The sequence below is a fragment of the Mustelus asterias genome, chromosome 12 (assembly GCF_964213995.1).
Source record: "Mustelus asterias chromosome 12, sMusAst1.hap1.1, whole genome shotgun sequence".
Classification (NCBI taxonomy): domain Eukaryota; kingdom Metazoa; phylum Chordata; class Chondrichthyes; order Carcharhiniformes; family Triakidae; genus Mustelus; species Mustelus asterias.
The window spans coordinates 26,468,703-26,484,959 of NC_135812.1; the positions used below are offsets into that span (position 1 = coordinate 26,468,703).

At 45.8% G+C, this 16,257-nt stretch overlaps 1 protein-coding gene across 1 annotated transcript in view; it reads left to right on the forward strand.

The window, feature by feature from the left end:
- The first annotated feature begins 8,398 nt into the window (after nucleotides 1–8,398).
- appbp2 (amyloid beta precursor protein (cytoplasmic tail) binding protein 2) overlaps nucleotides 8,399–16,257 on the forward strand; it is an 85,543-nt gene continuing 77,684 nt past the window's right edge. Inside the window, exon 1 of the mRNA XM_078224934.1 lies at nucleotides 8,399–8,827. Within this exon, the coding sequence (XP_078081060.1) occupies nucleotides 8,690–8,827 (138 nt within the window). The 5' untranslated portion in view covers nucleotides 8,399–8,689. The remainder of the gene's footprint in view (nucleotides 8,828–16,257) is intronic.

Below are 16,257 nucleotides of genomic sequence, written 5' to 3' on the forward strand. Positions count from 1 at the left end.
GGCCTCCTTCTGTACTGTAGTGATTCTATGATTTAATTTCTAATGGTATCTGTTGGCTTGCTAATGATAGGTATAACAAGGTTCTGCTATTTATAGAGTTTATAACGCTGGCATCTCCACATCATGTTTATAAAGTCATCCAGCACAGAAAAAGGCCCTTCAGTTTCTGTGCCGGCCAAAGACAAACCACCCAACTATTCTAATCCCATTTTCCAGCACTTGGCCCATAACCTTTTTTGCCTTGGCATTGCAAGTGCACATCTAAATACTTCTTCAATGCTATGACGGTCTCTGCCTCCACCACCCTTTCAGGCAGAGTTCCAGGCTCTCAGCACCCTTTTATTGCTGAATAAATGTCACCACATTTTTCCTTCCTCTTACAGCCAGATTTCTCAACTGTTGATAGCAACGTGGGCGCGATCGTATCGACTTGCCACTCCGGTCGATTGGCTTGGTGAGCCGGTCGATTGGGGTGGTGAACCGGTAAGATAGGGCAAGAGGTGAAAAATCAGGTTCCTGCCCGGTTCCACGCCTTTCCCGATTGTACCGGCACTGTTTTGCAAGCGAAATCAGCTTCACACCCAGAAAGGGCACAAAGCAGATTTCAATACTAATGACATCATTTAAATGTCGTTAGTGAGTCCCGGACGCTATCGTCTGGGCTCACTTGAACTTATCTGCTCACCGGTCAAGGTCCTCATTCGCGAGAATCACCTATAGTCCCCACCAATGGGGACCAGATGTGATGGCCTCGCTGGTGGGACTGGAGGCTATTGCAGCCCCTGGGTGGTTGGGGCAGAGCCGGGTAGTGTCCATGGGGCACTGCCAACTTGGTAACATGGCAGTGCCGGGGGCATTGCCAGGGGGTGTGGCCTGAGGGGGTGGGGCCCTATGGGGTGGGGCCTGAGAGGGTGTGGCCTGAGGGAGGTAAAGCCTGAGGGGGATTGGGAGATAGCAAGGGGGGCTGCGGGGTTGGAGAAGCTCCACAGTGGGGGGAGAGGGGTGCGAAGGGAGGAACACTGCAGGGGTGGCAATTGGGGGGGAGTGGGAGGGAACTCTGCAATGGGAGCAGTCGGGGAGGGAAGGGAGAATCCTGGTAGATCAGGGCGCCTGCGCAATGACATCTCAAGAGCTCAGCAGCTGGGTTCATTGGCGAGATTAGGCTCCGCCCCTCCCCTTACTGGCGAGAATAGCATCCTGGCTCTTTTTCTGCACTAAGAGCCATCAAATAATGACTCACAGCTCACCCAAAAAAACCAGCGCGATTCTCTCCCATTTTCACGCTCGTCAGCACTTAGAATTTTTTTTTAAATTCCGCCCCTGGTATTTATATAACACTTTTAACATAATGAAATATCCACTTCACAGGAACATTATAAAATTAAATTTGACACCAAACTGCATAAAGAGATATTTGGGCAGGATGTAAATGTGTTGGAGGTGTTTCAGAGGAGGTTTACCTGGAATGAGCAGGTTGTCTTCACTGTAACGTCATTGCAGTGTTAATGTAAGCCTACTTGTGATGCTAAAAATAAAGTTTGGGTAGAATTTTACGAGATTTTTTCCAAGTGTCAGGCGGGTGTGAAACTAGGAGAATTCCAGATCTGTTTTTTGGGCACATTTTCAGGCCCAATCTTATGCACTCTGTCTCCAAAATTTTGGGCGAGTCCATTTCTCGCTACAGAAGGCAGTGGGCGGGGCTTAACTCACCCGAAAATCTGCAGCTCCGATCAGAGCCTCCAACTGCGTGTGCACCAAAAAAAACTAAAATAAAGCAAAGCAGCTCCCCTACTAGATCCCTCCCGGGCCAGATGCAACCTCTCCCTCACTCCCACAAACATTGGATCCCCCCCGCCGCCAATATTACTGACCCCTTACCCCCCCCAGCCCGGACCCATTTGCACATGGCCCCCTTCATCACCTGGCCTCAATGGTTGTCTGACATGACCCTCTCTCCCTCTCTCTCTCCCCTGTCCCCAATCATCATAGAGGCACAAATTCACCCGCCCTGCCACCCCCCCTCCCCCCCCATCAGCACACCTGCAAGTGCTCACTTGGCTTCCCCTCCATAGTTACAAGCAAGGCAGCTCCCAGATTTTCTGAATCTTAGCTGGCCACATTGCTGGAGACAGTGGAGGCAAGACAGGACACCCTCCTCCTCCTAGCAGGATGTCGTCCTCGAGGAAACGACGGAAAAACAGCCTGGGAGGCAATGGCCAGGAGAACCGGCAAGCAGTGCATCAAGAAAATAAATTACCTCATCCGGGCAGCAAGGGTGAGTGTTAAATCCCAAATCACCCCCAGATCCCCCTACCCTCAGCACCTTGCATGCTTCCAGTCAAGTAAGTTACCTGCATCCCTGAACCCCAAGCACCTCCTTCCTTCCTCCCCCACAAGAGTATCACAGAGCTTGCCCTCTGAGAGGCACCCCCTGATATTCTGCAGGAGTCACGCCATCAGATTTTCATGACTCCTTCTGTCGCCACAGGAGAAGAATGACCATAACCACTGGGAGAGGGCGAAGACAGGGGGTGGTGAGCCTGACCTCCAAGTCCTCACCCCCTTTGAGGAGTGGGTGCTGGAGCTTGCGGGAGAGGAGGGCATCCGGACCATCAATGACAGCATGGTTGCGCTGCCAATCCTCCATTCAATGGAGAAACATCAAATAAGCTGACTGCATCCTTGATTCCTCTCCCTCCCTTGCACTTAACCTTGTGTCCTGTGTTGCAGGAAGGGACCCCGATGTGCCTGGGCCATCTGGCATCGAGGCCCCCACTGCCGCTTCCGCCCATCCTGCCCCTGACAACTCAGAAGACTCCTTGGAGAAAGCGGATGAAAGGACCTCCAAGGGCGGCACCAGTTTGGCGTCAGCTTCCATCTCACAAATCACCATCCCAGAGACTCTCACATTGGTGGGTCAAGTTAGTGGCGAGGCATCTGGGTCACTCTTTGGTGCAGATGACACATCTGCTGATGTACATTTGGTAGAGGAGGAAACATCTGAGGCCTCTGGCACATGGGGGCCTGCTGGAAGCGAGGACTCAGCTGGCTCCAGGCTACATGCTGGGCCTCTGTGATCACTTCACACTCAGCTGCTGGAGATGCAGCAACAGAGCCAAGGGAATGCAGGGGGGCTGACAGCAGCACTGGACCGACTGCAAGGCTGTTGAGAGGATTCCCAAAGCTTTCAGGCGGACCAGCTATTGCCTATCTTGCATGGTTCCCAGGCCAACACTGCAAGGGTTGTGTCTGTAGTGAAGAGCCTGAGGCAAGGAATCCTCACCATGAGTGGCAGGGTCCAAGCGATGGCCGATTCACAGCAGGCCACAGTGGAGTCCCAGAAGGCCACGGCCCAGTCACAGAAGGCCACAGCTGAGGGCCTCAAAAGGCTTCTCGAGATTCTGCAGCCTTCAGAGCTTGCAAGAGGCCCAACGGGACAGTGCTAAGACACAGCAGGCTATGGCAGCAGCCCTTGAGAACATGGCCCAGTCACGGAGGGTCATGACTGAGGGGCTGCGGAGTGTGGCCCAGTCTCAGAGGGCACTTGCTGCTGCCATTGACAGGTGGCTCCCGCCTCAGAATGCTATTGGAAAGGGCTCAGCCACCATGCTCAGAATGTAGGTGATCCTCCAGGACTGACAGGGCCAAGTGACGCCGGAGCTTCTGGAGCTTACTGCAGAAGGACCGTGACCCAGGGGCCCACAGGAAACCCAAGGGAGGAGGAAGGGCTTGAGCTCCTGCCGGGGTCCTTCACGCAGGAGATAGCAGCTGTGGCTACACTTTCTGACTCCTTCTGTCCTGACACTGAGGCATCTCAGGGGCAGCGGGACGAAGAGAGTGACATGGAAAAGTCCCAGACATCTGGAAGCCAGCCAGGGCCCTCAAGGTCCAGGCCCTCCAGAGGACAATCGCCAAGGGCATCACAGGCCATGGAGCACGGTAGACAGCTGGCCTTTCCATCTCCGATGTACATCCTGGGGAGACAGCGAGACATAGTGGTAGACCATGTAAAGTTAGGAAGTTGTAGCCGCACTAAGATTTCACGGGTGAAGGGCAGCACTAGGTAGATAGAACAGTTATGCACTTTAAAGTCTGATGTTCACATGTTTGCATGTTATTACTTATCCTTAAGACACTTTTATTGGCACAAATAAATGTCATTTCACCACCCACCTGTGACTAATTTGTCTCAGATTTATCTCCAACAGGATCCTTTCCCCAGAGGGAACCTGCATGTTGATGTCAGTGGGGAAGGCCCCCAATGCTCTGTCGCTGAGAAAATGAAGGCGCTCAAAGAAATCACTGGCTATGGTGGGTGGCATGCGTGACAGCAACTAACACCATCTGACATGGCATCCCCAGAACCCATGAGAGATTCCCTCCCCTCCCCATCCCACACGCCCTGCGGCCTTGCATGGAGGTTTAGTGATCCCTTACCCACTACCCCGACGTGGGCCCAGATGCCAGCGTGCATAGGGAGCACAGGTTGGAATCAGACTACTTTGTATCAGAGCATCATCACAACAGTGCATAGCGAGTCGTCATCACCCTCCTGCTTGCCACAGAAACTCGCTAATACAGCATAGCTAGGCCCACCACTTCGGTCTTACAATGTTGCAGGAGATTGTAGTACTCTGGGGTGGGGTGAAACTGGGAGAAGGGGAGAGACAGATGGTGAGTTTGAAGAATGCTGCTCGCACCCCCACCCCGCCAAGCCCAGCAACACACACACGCCACCCAACCCCCACAGCCCCCCAGCAACACACACTGTCCATAACCCCCCGCAGGTTCCAGCATGGTAACATAGCACCCCCTCATCCCCCCCACTCACAGGCAGAGGCCCAGAACCCATGCAGTAGTGGAACAGACAGTGCTGCTTTAAAAGCCCTGAGACTGCATCACTGTCTTTACCACCTTCACAGTTTTCAGCAAACCCCCACTTGCAACAGTGCTTCCAGCTGCGTGCACGAGGACCATGAGTGATCTCTATAATCCGAGGTTATCGCTCCGACCCGGGTTGGATCCCAAGAGCAACAAGAGCTGAAAATCCGAGGTTGGATCCCAAGAGCAACAAGAGCCCCCCACAGACTCGCATCTTCCCCCCCAACCCGAAATGCAACATGGCCATCACGAAATAGCCCCCTCTGAGCAGCATGGAGCAGTTTGAACGCAGAGACTTACCTCCTCACTCGCCCACACTAATTCAGCGCCAGACTCCGACTTATATAGAGGAGGTGTTTTCCAGACCGATTCAGTTGCAGTGAGCGAGGTGGTAAAGCCAGACGAGCTGGGATGATTGGGCGTGAAGGGCTGTTAATGACATTATGATGAATGCAACAACATGTGAATTGACATCTCGCCCGGTTTGGGCGGGCTCTCGATCACGCCAAATTTCTTACCGTGGTAAAGTGAAAACGGGCACCATTCCCGCGACATGCTTCACGTCCAATTTTATGACATTTTCGTGCCCAAAAATGGGCACAACGAGGTCATAAAATCCCACTGTTTGTCTTCTGAGGAAAGGCTGGATAGATGAGACTTGTTTCTACTGGAGTTTAGAAGAGTGAGAGGTGACTTGATTAAGATATCCTGAATGGTTTAGACAAGTTCAGATGTGGAAAGGATGCTTCCTCTTGTCGGTGAGTCTAGATATAGAGGGGGGACTGTTTCAAAATTTGGGGTCACTCTTTTAGGGCAGACATAAGAAATTTTTTTTCTCTCAAGAGGGTCGTGTGACTTTTGAATTCTCTGCCTCAAAAGTCAGTAGATACAGGCAGAGGTAGACAGTTTCTTGTTGGGAAAGTGAATCAAAGGTTATCGGGGGTAGATGGAAGTATGGAATTCGAAACACAGATCAGCCAGGATGTTATTGAATGGCAAAGCAGGCCTGTGAGTTTGAATTAGTTACTTCTGCACTTATTTTGTGCATTCACATGATCAAAGAGATGTGTTTTAAGATTTAAAGGAGGAAAGAGAGGTAGAGAAATTGAGAGGTTTATGGAGGGAATATAGGGAGTTGAGGGATGATGAGAGGTCATCATCCTGAAGGGTTATCTTTGTTTCTCTCTCCTTTGATGCAGCCAGGCCTGCTTAGTATTTCCAGCATTATCTAGTTTTACTTCAGATTTTTGCAGTATTTTCCTCTTAAAGTGAAGATGTTGGGGGATTGATACTAAGTGTATTTTAACATGGTAAGAAGTTTAACAACACCAGGTTAAAGTCCAACAGGTTTATTTGGTAGCAAAAGCCACACAAGCTTTCGGAGCTCCAAGCCCCTTCTTCAACCTGTTGGACTTTAACCTGGTGTTGTTAAACTTCTTACTGTGTTTACCCCAGTCCAACGCCGGCATCTCCACATCATATTTTAACATGCACAGGAGTGATGAGTGACGGGGATTTTGGTGTGACATATGATATGACAGCAGAATTTTGGATGAACTAAACTTTGCAAAGGATAGATAATAGGAGATTAGCTAGGAGAGCATTGGATTGCCCAGGGCTGGAGGTGACAAGAAATGGATAAGAGCTTTAGCAGCGGAGGAGCAATGTTGCAGAGGTGGAGTTTTATGCTGTGGGTTGGAAGCTCAGCTGAATTTTCATTTGAATGTCGAGGTTTTGTGAACAATTTGCTTCAACATGTAACACTGGAGGGATGGGGGGAATGCAATCAGTGAAAATGGCAACAATGTTGTGGTGGGCGCTTATGATGACAGTTTTGGTCTCACTCATGTTTAATTGGAGGAAATTGAAACTCAGCCAAGACAAGATGTCAAACGAGCAACCTAACAATATGCAGTAGAGAAAAATGATAAAGGGGTGGAGCTGGTTATGGCCAGTGTGCAGATGGAAGCTGGCCCCATATCTTAAACATTGTGATACTACTGGGAAAAATCACCTGCGTGGAAAGTCCCCACCCTCTGAGGGAAGAATGAAACATAGGGTGGAATTTTCTGTTTTCTCTGGTGCTGAGCTTAAAAGACGGGGAAAAGCATTTAATTAGGCGGCATGGTCGCATACCTGAACCCTAACGCCTTGCCACCTCTGCCAGAAGTTGTGGGCGGGAAGGCCCATTGTTGGCTTTGCCTCCACACCACCCATTGAAGCTCCTAAATGACCAGTGACTACTTAAGGGCCTTATTCCTATTGCCACTGGTATTGAAGCAGCAGCAGGTGGGCCTGCCCACATGCATGGTTCAAACCCCCCTCCCCCCAACCACTCCCACTCCCCAACCACTCCCTCCCATGCCGTGACATTTTCATCCAGAAGGTTCGTGGGCATCTGGAATTCACTGCCTAAATTGGTGGTTGAGATCGAAATGCTCAACTCATTTAAAAGATACCTGGATCTGCATCTAAAATGCTGTAACCTGCAAGGCTACGGACGAGGTGCTGGAAAATGGGATTAAAATGAGTGGCTAGTTTCTCCTTCCTCTGACCCGTGCAGACATGATGGGCCGATTGGCCTTTCTGCACCATAACTTTGCTATGGTTCTGCATTAATCCCAACCACAGCAGGATAAGGGCCTCAAAGTGGTCATTAATTGGTAACTTTTAAGGACCTCAAATAGATGGCAGGACGGATACATCGACCATGAGCCTTCCCATCCAGAATTTAGTTCGAGCAGAAGTGAAAAGGTGGCGGGGTTCTGGTACGCCACCGTCCCACCTAATTAAAGGGAAACGAAACCAGAAAATGCTGGAAATTCTCAGCAGGTCTGATAGCATTGTTGGAGATCTCCATGGATTAAAGTTTAAAATTTATTTATTAATGTCACAGGTAGGCTCACATTAACACTGCAATGAAGTTACTGTGAAAATCCCCTAGTCGCCACACACTCCAGCACCTGTTCAGGTACACTGAGGAGAATTAGCATAGACAATGCACCTAACTAGCACGTCTTCCAAACTTTGGGAGGAAACCAGGGCACTTGGAGGAAACCCACACAGACACGGGGAGAACGTGCAGACTCCGCACATACAGTGATCCAAGGCCGGGAATCGAACCCGGGTCCCTGGCGCTGTGAGGCAAAAGTGTTAACCACTGTGCCTCCGTATTGCCCTCATGCTATCAAACCTGCTGAGATTTTCCAGCATTTTTTGTTTTTGTTTCAGATTCCAGCATCCGCATTAATTTGCCTTAAATTAAAGGGAAGCTCACTACCAGGGAGGGCAGAGGATTCTCAGCCAAGGAGCCCAATTCGGCACATCGCCATCGGTTTTAATTGCTATCCGCCCGCCCGCGCCTGTAATGTCCTCTTTTTTTGTTCCCGACCCTGAGAATTTAAGCGGGCGGGGAAACACCCACTGCGGGTTTCCCTCTCGGATTTCTTTGGGAAAAAATATAATGACGTAACGTGCGCGCTGGTGCGTCGTGACGTTGGAGGGGAGGGGGGGAATCAGGAGGAAAACGTCACCGCGTTGAGCGTGGATTGAAAAAAATGTTCAGCCTGTGAGAAAAAAAATTGGTGTAAAATGAAGTGTGAGGAAGAAAAGGCGGTGGGAGTGTACTGGGATTGAATGGCATTTTAGTTAAAGCCTTTCATATTATTTTACGTCGAGGCTGTTGAAAAGCTGACGATCGGTGCTGTATTTTGGCGAGGGGAGGTGGGGGGAGGGTGGAGGTTGTTTGCTCGGTCGGTCCCTGTTCGGGGTGCGAGGCGGCCGCTGAGGGGGAAAAGACATCAACAACATGGCGGCCGTGGAGCTGGAATGGATTCCCGAAACCCTGTATAACACCGCAATCTCGGCCGTGGTAGATAGTTACACCCGCTCCCGCCGGGAGATCCGCTCGCTGCCCGAAAATATACAGTTTGACGTTTATTATAAGGTACGGTCATCTGACAATCTGCCCTCCTCCCCCAGCCGCCCCCTCCCCCACTCCTTTTCAGTTGCTCTTTTTTTTACTATATTACATTGCAGCTGGCTCGACTATTGAATTGCTGGTTGGTAATCCGGGGCTGGGTAATGTACGACTCCGAAAACACGGGCGTCCGTGCTATCAACCAACTGCGTTGCGTGGAATTTGAAATTGGTTTTAAAAACATATTTGCCGCAGTTGTCATCTGTCACTTAGGACCAAGCAGGTAATGATACCAATCCCAATCTGTCACTACACTACATATGTGCTATTTACACAACAGGGGTATTGGTTTATTGTATATTGTAGTTTCTCTGGAGTAATTAGCTTAGGCTATTTTAGGACATAAGTGATTTATTTTCAGATTTCATTGCTTAGTATGTTAATATCAATAAATTATTAATCTGGAAAAATTTAATTGTTCAATTGATTTTGTTGTGTAGTTTTGTTTTAATCATATCTTTACTCCCCTCTCTGTTACTTGCTGTAACATATTGATATCTTATTCATTAGTTGAATATCTTGAGCAAATTCAGTCTTGACAGACTCCTGCTAGGTTAGCAGAAACTTTTGTGCTTCAGTGATCAGCTGTTGCTGCCTCCCACTTGCCACCCATTTGTTTTGTGAAGAATTGAAATGACAAAGCTACAATACTGCTGTCCATTTGTATGCCTGACTGTGGTTGTGAACAAAAGTCACAATGTGTTTGTTCTAGCAGAATGTACCGTGAATTCAGCTATGAATTCTGTGATACATTGTCTTTTCATTTTTATCACCATTTCACATATGCTGTAAAAGGACGTTTTTGTATGTAGTTTCTCTTATGATAAGTTAGCAGTCTTGCTGCAATGTATTGAGTGGAGTGGCACAGTGGCTAACACTGCTGGCTCACAGAGCCAGGGACCCGGGTTTGGTTCCCGGCTTGGGTCACTGCCTGTGTGGTGTTTGCCCAGTGACTGCGCGGGTTTCCTCTGGATGCTCCAGTTTCCTCCCACAGCCCAAAGATGTGCAGGTTAGGTGGATTGGCCATGCTAAATTGCCCTTTAGTGTCAGGGGGACTAGCTAGGGTAAATGCATGGGGATAGGGCCTCGGTGTGATTGTGATCAGTGCAGACTTGTTGGGCCGAATGGCCTCCTTCTGTACTGTAGGATTCTGATTCTATGAATACTTTTCCCACAATGGAGGAGGAAGAAGCTGCTTTTTTTTTCATAGAAACCCTACAGTACAGAAAGAGGCCATTCGTCCCATCGAGTCCCACCAACCACAATCCCACCCAGTCCCTACCCCCATATCCCTACATATTTTACCCGCTGATCCCTCTAATCTACGCATCCCAGGACACTAAGGGGCAATTTTTTTTAGCATAGCCAATCAACCTGACCCGCACATCTTTGAACTGTGGGAGGAAACCGGAGCACCCGGAGGAAACCCACGCAGTCACGAGGAGAATGTGCAAACTCCGCACAGACAGTAACCCAAGCCAGGAATCGAACCCAGGTCCCTGGAGCTGTGAAGCAGCAGTGCTAACCACTGTGCTACCGTGCCGCTTCTATATCAATTCAGCCAGTTGTTTAATAAATACTGGTGATGGCCTTGAAGTGGTCTTGTCACTTGACTTGTATGGAGACTTTGGGAAAGGAGAAAGGTTACTTATTGTTAGTTAAATGACAGGACCAGTCTGACATCTATAAATTACCAGCTTTGCTTTTGTTACTTATGGCCAGCAGTGCTTGATTTGTAAAATATTTTCCTATGATAAACTGTTCCGTTAGTGCAGATGTTAAGTAAATAATATGGACTAGATTTTCTCTGGTTGTTCTTGCTACAGGCAGAAAGTTGATAAAATGATAACGCTTCACTTCACAATGTAGCAATCTGTATTGGAGCTGAAAATTACAAAGGGACAAACTGGCAGATGGAATTCAATGTGGGGAAGTGAGAGGTTGTCTAGTAAGGAGCCAAGATAAACAAATGGGAATATTTTCATAATGGTAAGAGACTGGGAATTGTGGAGGAGCAAAAAGAATTGAGTGTCTGCAGATAATTAAAAGCAAATAAAAATGCTAATTGAAATGTTGACCTTTAGTTGAGGTATGTTTAAATGGGAGAGGAAGTTTTGCTTCAGTTGTACAGAGCCTTCATCAAACTCCATCGGGGAGACTGCATTTTGTTTTGGGTACTGCTCTGAAGAAAGTACATATTGGCCTTGGAGGGGAAACAGTGCAGATTCACCACAACTCCACCAAAGCATTAAGTCCTGAGGACAAGTTGCATAAACTCAGCTTGCATTTTCTTGAGTTTAAAAGGTTGAGGGATGGTCTAAATAAGGAATTTGAAATGGTTAAAAAAGTAAATGGCTGGGTTGCTGGGTCAATTGAAATTTTCAAGTCAGAGTTTGCCGGATTTTTATTAGGTAAGAGGAGTATCAAGCAATATGGATCAAAGGTGGGTATAATCTCATTGAATAGCAGAATAGGATCAAGGGGCTGAGTAGGCTATTCCTGTTCCTAGCAACAGAAGTCAAAATGTTACTGTCAAAAAGAGCTGCAGTATACAGTAGTGCAAATGAAAGGTAGGTAAGCTCAGATTGCTACGGAAGGATGGACAAAGGAAAGACAAAGAAAAATGTTCAGTTGGAAGTCTAATAATGCTTATGCAGTAGTAATGGTTTCTGCATTGGCTTAATGAATTTGAGAATTCAGTTTCTTAATAGAAAAGTTGATAAATACCACAATGCTTGTAGGACTATCAAATGTATCCTCATTTTTTTTGTGACAATTTTTCTCCCTTTTTAACTTCATTTTCAAGGGTATTGATTTATAATGACTAAGTAAGTAACATTCCATATTTATTGAATGGAATTCCATGATTGTCAGTTTTTCTGTGGGAAATCTTAAAAACAGTTGCCTTGTTTATACTGTGCCAAAGCTCGGAGTGAATTTCATGAAGTGTGTATTTTATTTTGCCCAAGCTTCAAAGGAAACTGTTTTGCTTGATTTCCCTGAGGTGTTTCTGGCATTACCAAATTGGTGCACTCTGAAGTTAGAGTGCAGGGATGCCCATTAATTTACCTAATATGATTGCCCAGAAGGCAAAGCAGTAGTTTTTGTTTGCTTGAGTCACATATTAATTGGGCATGGAAATTCCAAATGATTTAAATTAATGCAAAACAAGGTTTTTGGTGTTTTGTAAATTAATTCAATTGGCTCTCTAAACATCTGTCCATATTTTATCCTATCCAAATCCTACTTACCCATTCTTGCTGCCCTGTCTAATTTATGGACTCCAATGCCCCAATGCTGCAAATTTAAAATTCTTAATCCTGTTTAAATGCCTCCATGCTGTGTCCTTTTGCTACCCTATAATCTCCTCCAGTTTGCAAGCCACTTTGCCTTCCAACAAATGCTCTGCTTCTTTGGTAACAGCTCCGTGTCCATTTGCCCCACTAACTGTTGTTGCTTCAGCTATCTAGACTTTGTGCTCTGACATTACCTCTCGTAAACCCCTAAGCTGTTCTTTCGATCTCCCTTCCCATATTTTAATACTTGGAAAGTCTTTGCATATTCTAACTTGTTACACAATGGACATTGGCGTAAAATGTCTGGATTTCAATTTTCAATATAAACATAGCACACTTCATGTTAGCTTGTTGCAAATGCATTCTAAATCGTTTCATTGTGTTACATGTACGGTGACAGGGTCACATATTTAAAGAATACTGAACGATAAAAAAATGCAGAAATTAAAATAATTTGCAGAACCAAATGTTCAGGGACTGGATCTTATCTCAAATTTTACAACTGTCTCTACTAATATTCACTAGAGTAAGGCCTGTTTTGTGTGACAGTTAAATATCATGATTTAAGATAACCATTATTGTAACTGCCACAAAAGCTGAAATGCTCTTTCACTTTAAAATAAAGGTACTGAAAAATGGTGTGTCTACAAATAATACAGCTGGGATATTAAGACGAGCATTCCAATTGATTCAGGAATTTGCTTCTATAATTCATACCTTCACTTTCTTGTAGAGGTAGATTAATCTCTTTTATGGAACAGTGCTTGAACCCCTCGAGTCAAGAATAACTTTTTTGGGGTCAGTTAAGTATCTGACGTGCATGGAAACGTTTTGCCATATTTTAAAAGTTTCTAATTCAATCTAACAAATGCACAAGGTCTCTCTGAGTCTCAGACCAATTACAGGTTGGCATGGCCAAGTGTTTGCAGGACACTGCTACAAGTTGACTCGTTAGGTAAGTGATAAGTTTTCCCACTCCATGTTCATTTTAGGATATTCTGACCATTAGTGTTATGGTTTGTAAGGAACATGAATACTTGGTTTTCTTCTCTCCTCCCAACCCCCAAACCTGCCATCCTCATGCACTTCCAGCAGGGCTACTCCATAGAGATGAGAAGTATGAAATCAAGGATTTTTAAAAAACCATCCTTTTTTTGTGATCAGCCAGTTTAGTAGCTGAACAAAGAGTTGGGATTTGAATATGCAACCTTTTGTCTGCATGGCTGAGCTGATGAAGCAAATAATTTTATGTAACAAAAAATGTACATGTCCAATCTTTAACAATTTTGAAATTTACTTTTTAAAAAAATATCCTTTATACCCTACAAGTATTGAAATAGACTAACATTTCCAAAAAAGGTATGTATTTAAGTTGGAATGGGGATGGAATGATTCAGGTTATTTGCCATTTCGCCAACTTTGGTAATTACATATTGATTGAATGCATAGATCGTCCAAATAGGCAAGTAAATCATTTCAATGCAAACTGAATTCACTCAAATGTGATACCTTTTTCCACTTGAATACAGTATTTGTCATAATTGACTACCGTTTCTGATCTACATCAGTGACCTAGATTCAGAAACTCAATGCAAATGGATCAAATTATGACGAACTAGGAAAGGGTGTGGAATTGAAGGAGGCAACTCAAATATTATGAAATGACTTAAATAAAGTATCCGAGTAGGTAGAACTACAACAGATGAAATTTAATGCAGTTAGGTTTAAATAAATGTTCTAAAAATACGAGGAAATGGTTATCCCGTTTAACAGGCTGTTGGTATGATGACTGGTGAAAGTTAAACCAGCTCTGTCAATGTTCTGCAGGAAGAGGGTGTAGCAATAATAGAGATGTGCCAGAGCAACTTTTTTGAGGAAAATATTTCTGGGCGGCATGGTGACACAGTGGTTAGCCCTGCTGCCTCACAGCACCAGGGACCCGGGTTCAATTCTGGACTCGGGTAACTATCTGTGTGGAGTTTGCACATTCTCCCCGTGTCTGTGTGGGTTTCCTCTCGATTCTTCAGTTTCCTCCCACAGTCCAAAGATGTGCAGGATAGGTTGATTGGCAATGCTAAATTAACCCTCGTGTCAGGGGATTAGCAGGGTAAATATGTGGGGTTACGGAAATAGGGCCTGAGTGGGCGGTGCAGACTTGATGGGCCGAATGGCCTCCTTCTGTACTGTCGGGATTCTATGATCTGTTTGGTAGTGTAGAACATAGTATTGCTGAAAAAAGAGATGATATTGATGCCTTTCATCTTGCACTTTCCAAGTCAGGTGCAAGGGTACCAAATTTCAAAGTGAACAATCTGTACTGCATTAAAAAGGATGCTGATTGGTTGGCAAGTGGACTCTAGTCAAAATGTGATTCTTTGATTGGGCATCATTTGCTGAACAATCTTGAGTGTGCTAAGAAGAACACTAACAAATTTTTCAGATTATCAGTTGGGTTCACAATGAGGTTCACTTATGCATGCTGGAAGCTGCATGTATTCAAGTATAAGGCCCTGCCCCCTGCAAGCAGAAAGAACATCTCGGCAATGAGCTACTTTCAGTTAAATATAACATGGGGCAGGGGGGACGGACTATTCCCTCTGCATTTCCCTTGGCAATATCTCAACTAATCTGAGTAAACTTTTTTTTAACTTTAAACAGGCTTAGGGGATAACTGCATCCTGGTATGTTGCCACGAAGAGATCAAAGCCTGCTGCCAACAAATCAGCACACACTTTTTTCATGCAGTATAAATTGTTGATCACTTTGAAATTTGATATTCTTGTGTCTGTCCTGATGAGTAATAATAAAAAGCCTCAAAAACATGTGCAATATTTATTATCACTCTGCACATACACCTGAGCCAAATCTTGATCATGATATATTTTCATCATCCATTTCATCCAGCAGTGTAAAAACTTGCACTATGTATTTTGCCAGTTTATCCAACCATTGGACAAACCAACTGAGATGTGACTTGCTGGATTTTATGTATAATATTGATTAAGCATGAAGATATTCAGGTTGACATTCTCAAATTATAGGCTGAATAGAGTGGTCAAATGATCCATTGCACAAGGAGTCTAAGTCTAGTGTTATGACCAGACCCCATGAGTCCCCCAAATTTGTTATGATTCTGGATAAGATGCTCCTGCGCTGAGGAGGGTTGAACTGGCTCCCCTTCTTTATTTAACCACTTTGGTTGGTCACAACAAGGTTAATTTAGATAAGATCTCTTCCTTCATTGATGTTTTTTCCCAGTCCAAATGTAGCTGTGTTATGAAAGAAGCCAATTTAACCAGGATTGATAGTGTGTGTTTATTAGTCATTAAAACAAAAGCAGAAAAGAATAAAACATAACACATGTACCCACAGATTAGAAGTGAGTTGAAAAAGAAATACAAATCAGTCTTGTCCATGTAGGAGTAGATGGTGAGACATTGCAGCGGTTGATTCCAGTAGTTCTGACTTTAGTAGTTGGTTTGGAGATTCTTGGTCTGCAGGTTAGTTGAAAGCAGTTGCCCACTTTCCTTTTCAACTGGGGCTTTGCTGACTTGCGACTTGCTTCCCCAATCAGGGAGCATAAACATTCCACCAGGCCGGGAAATGTGGCAGCTTAGGTCAGTGGCACAACTTGGTCTGTTGCACCTGGATTCAGTACTGTGAAAGGTTCACTGATTATCTGCACTTGGAAAAGGTGAGTACTGAGTTGGCATGGTCCAGTGTGGAAGAGTGTCCGTCCTTCATTGTGCTCATGGGTGTAGGATTCTGAGTCCCAGAACGCACCTCTGCCTGTGTGTTAAGGCTAGGAAAGAAGATTAGAAGCCCTGGGTCCATCAAAGGGTTAAGTGCGCAAAGGTGTTGGGAACATCCACATGGTTTGCAGGAGTGTAGGGTGTGGGGGACAGCATGGTATGGTGTTGGAGGTGTAGGGTTGAGTACTGAAAGGAACATTGCACTTATAGGAGAAACATAGCCACAACAGTGCAAAGCGATTTGCTACTAGTGGTGGGGTGGCAAATCTGACTATTCTCATCAGCCATGAACTAGGAGCCCATGAGCTGGAATGTGAGTGAGGGGGGAAGGTCCTCCAGTCACCTTCCA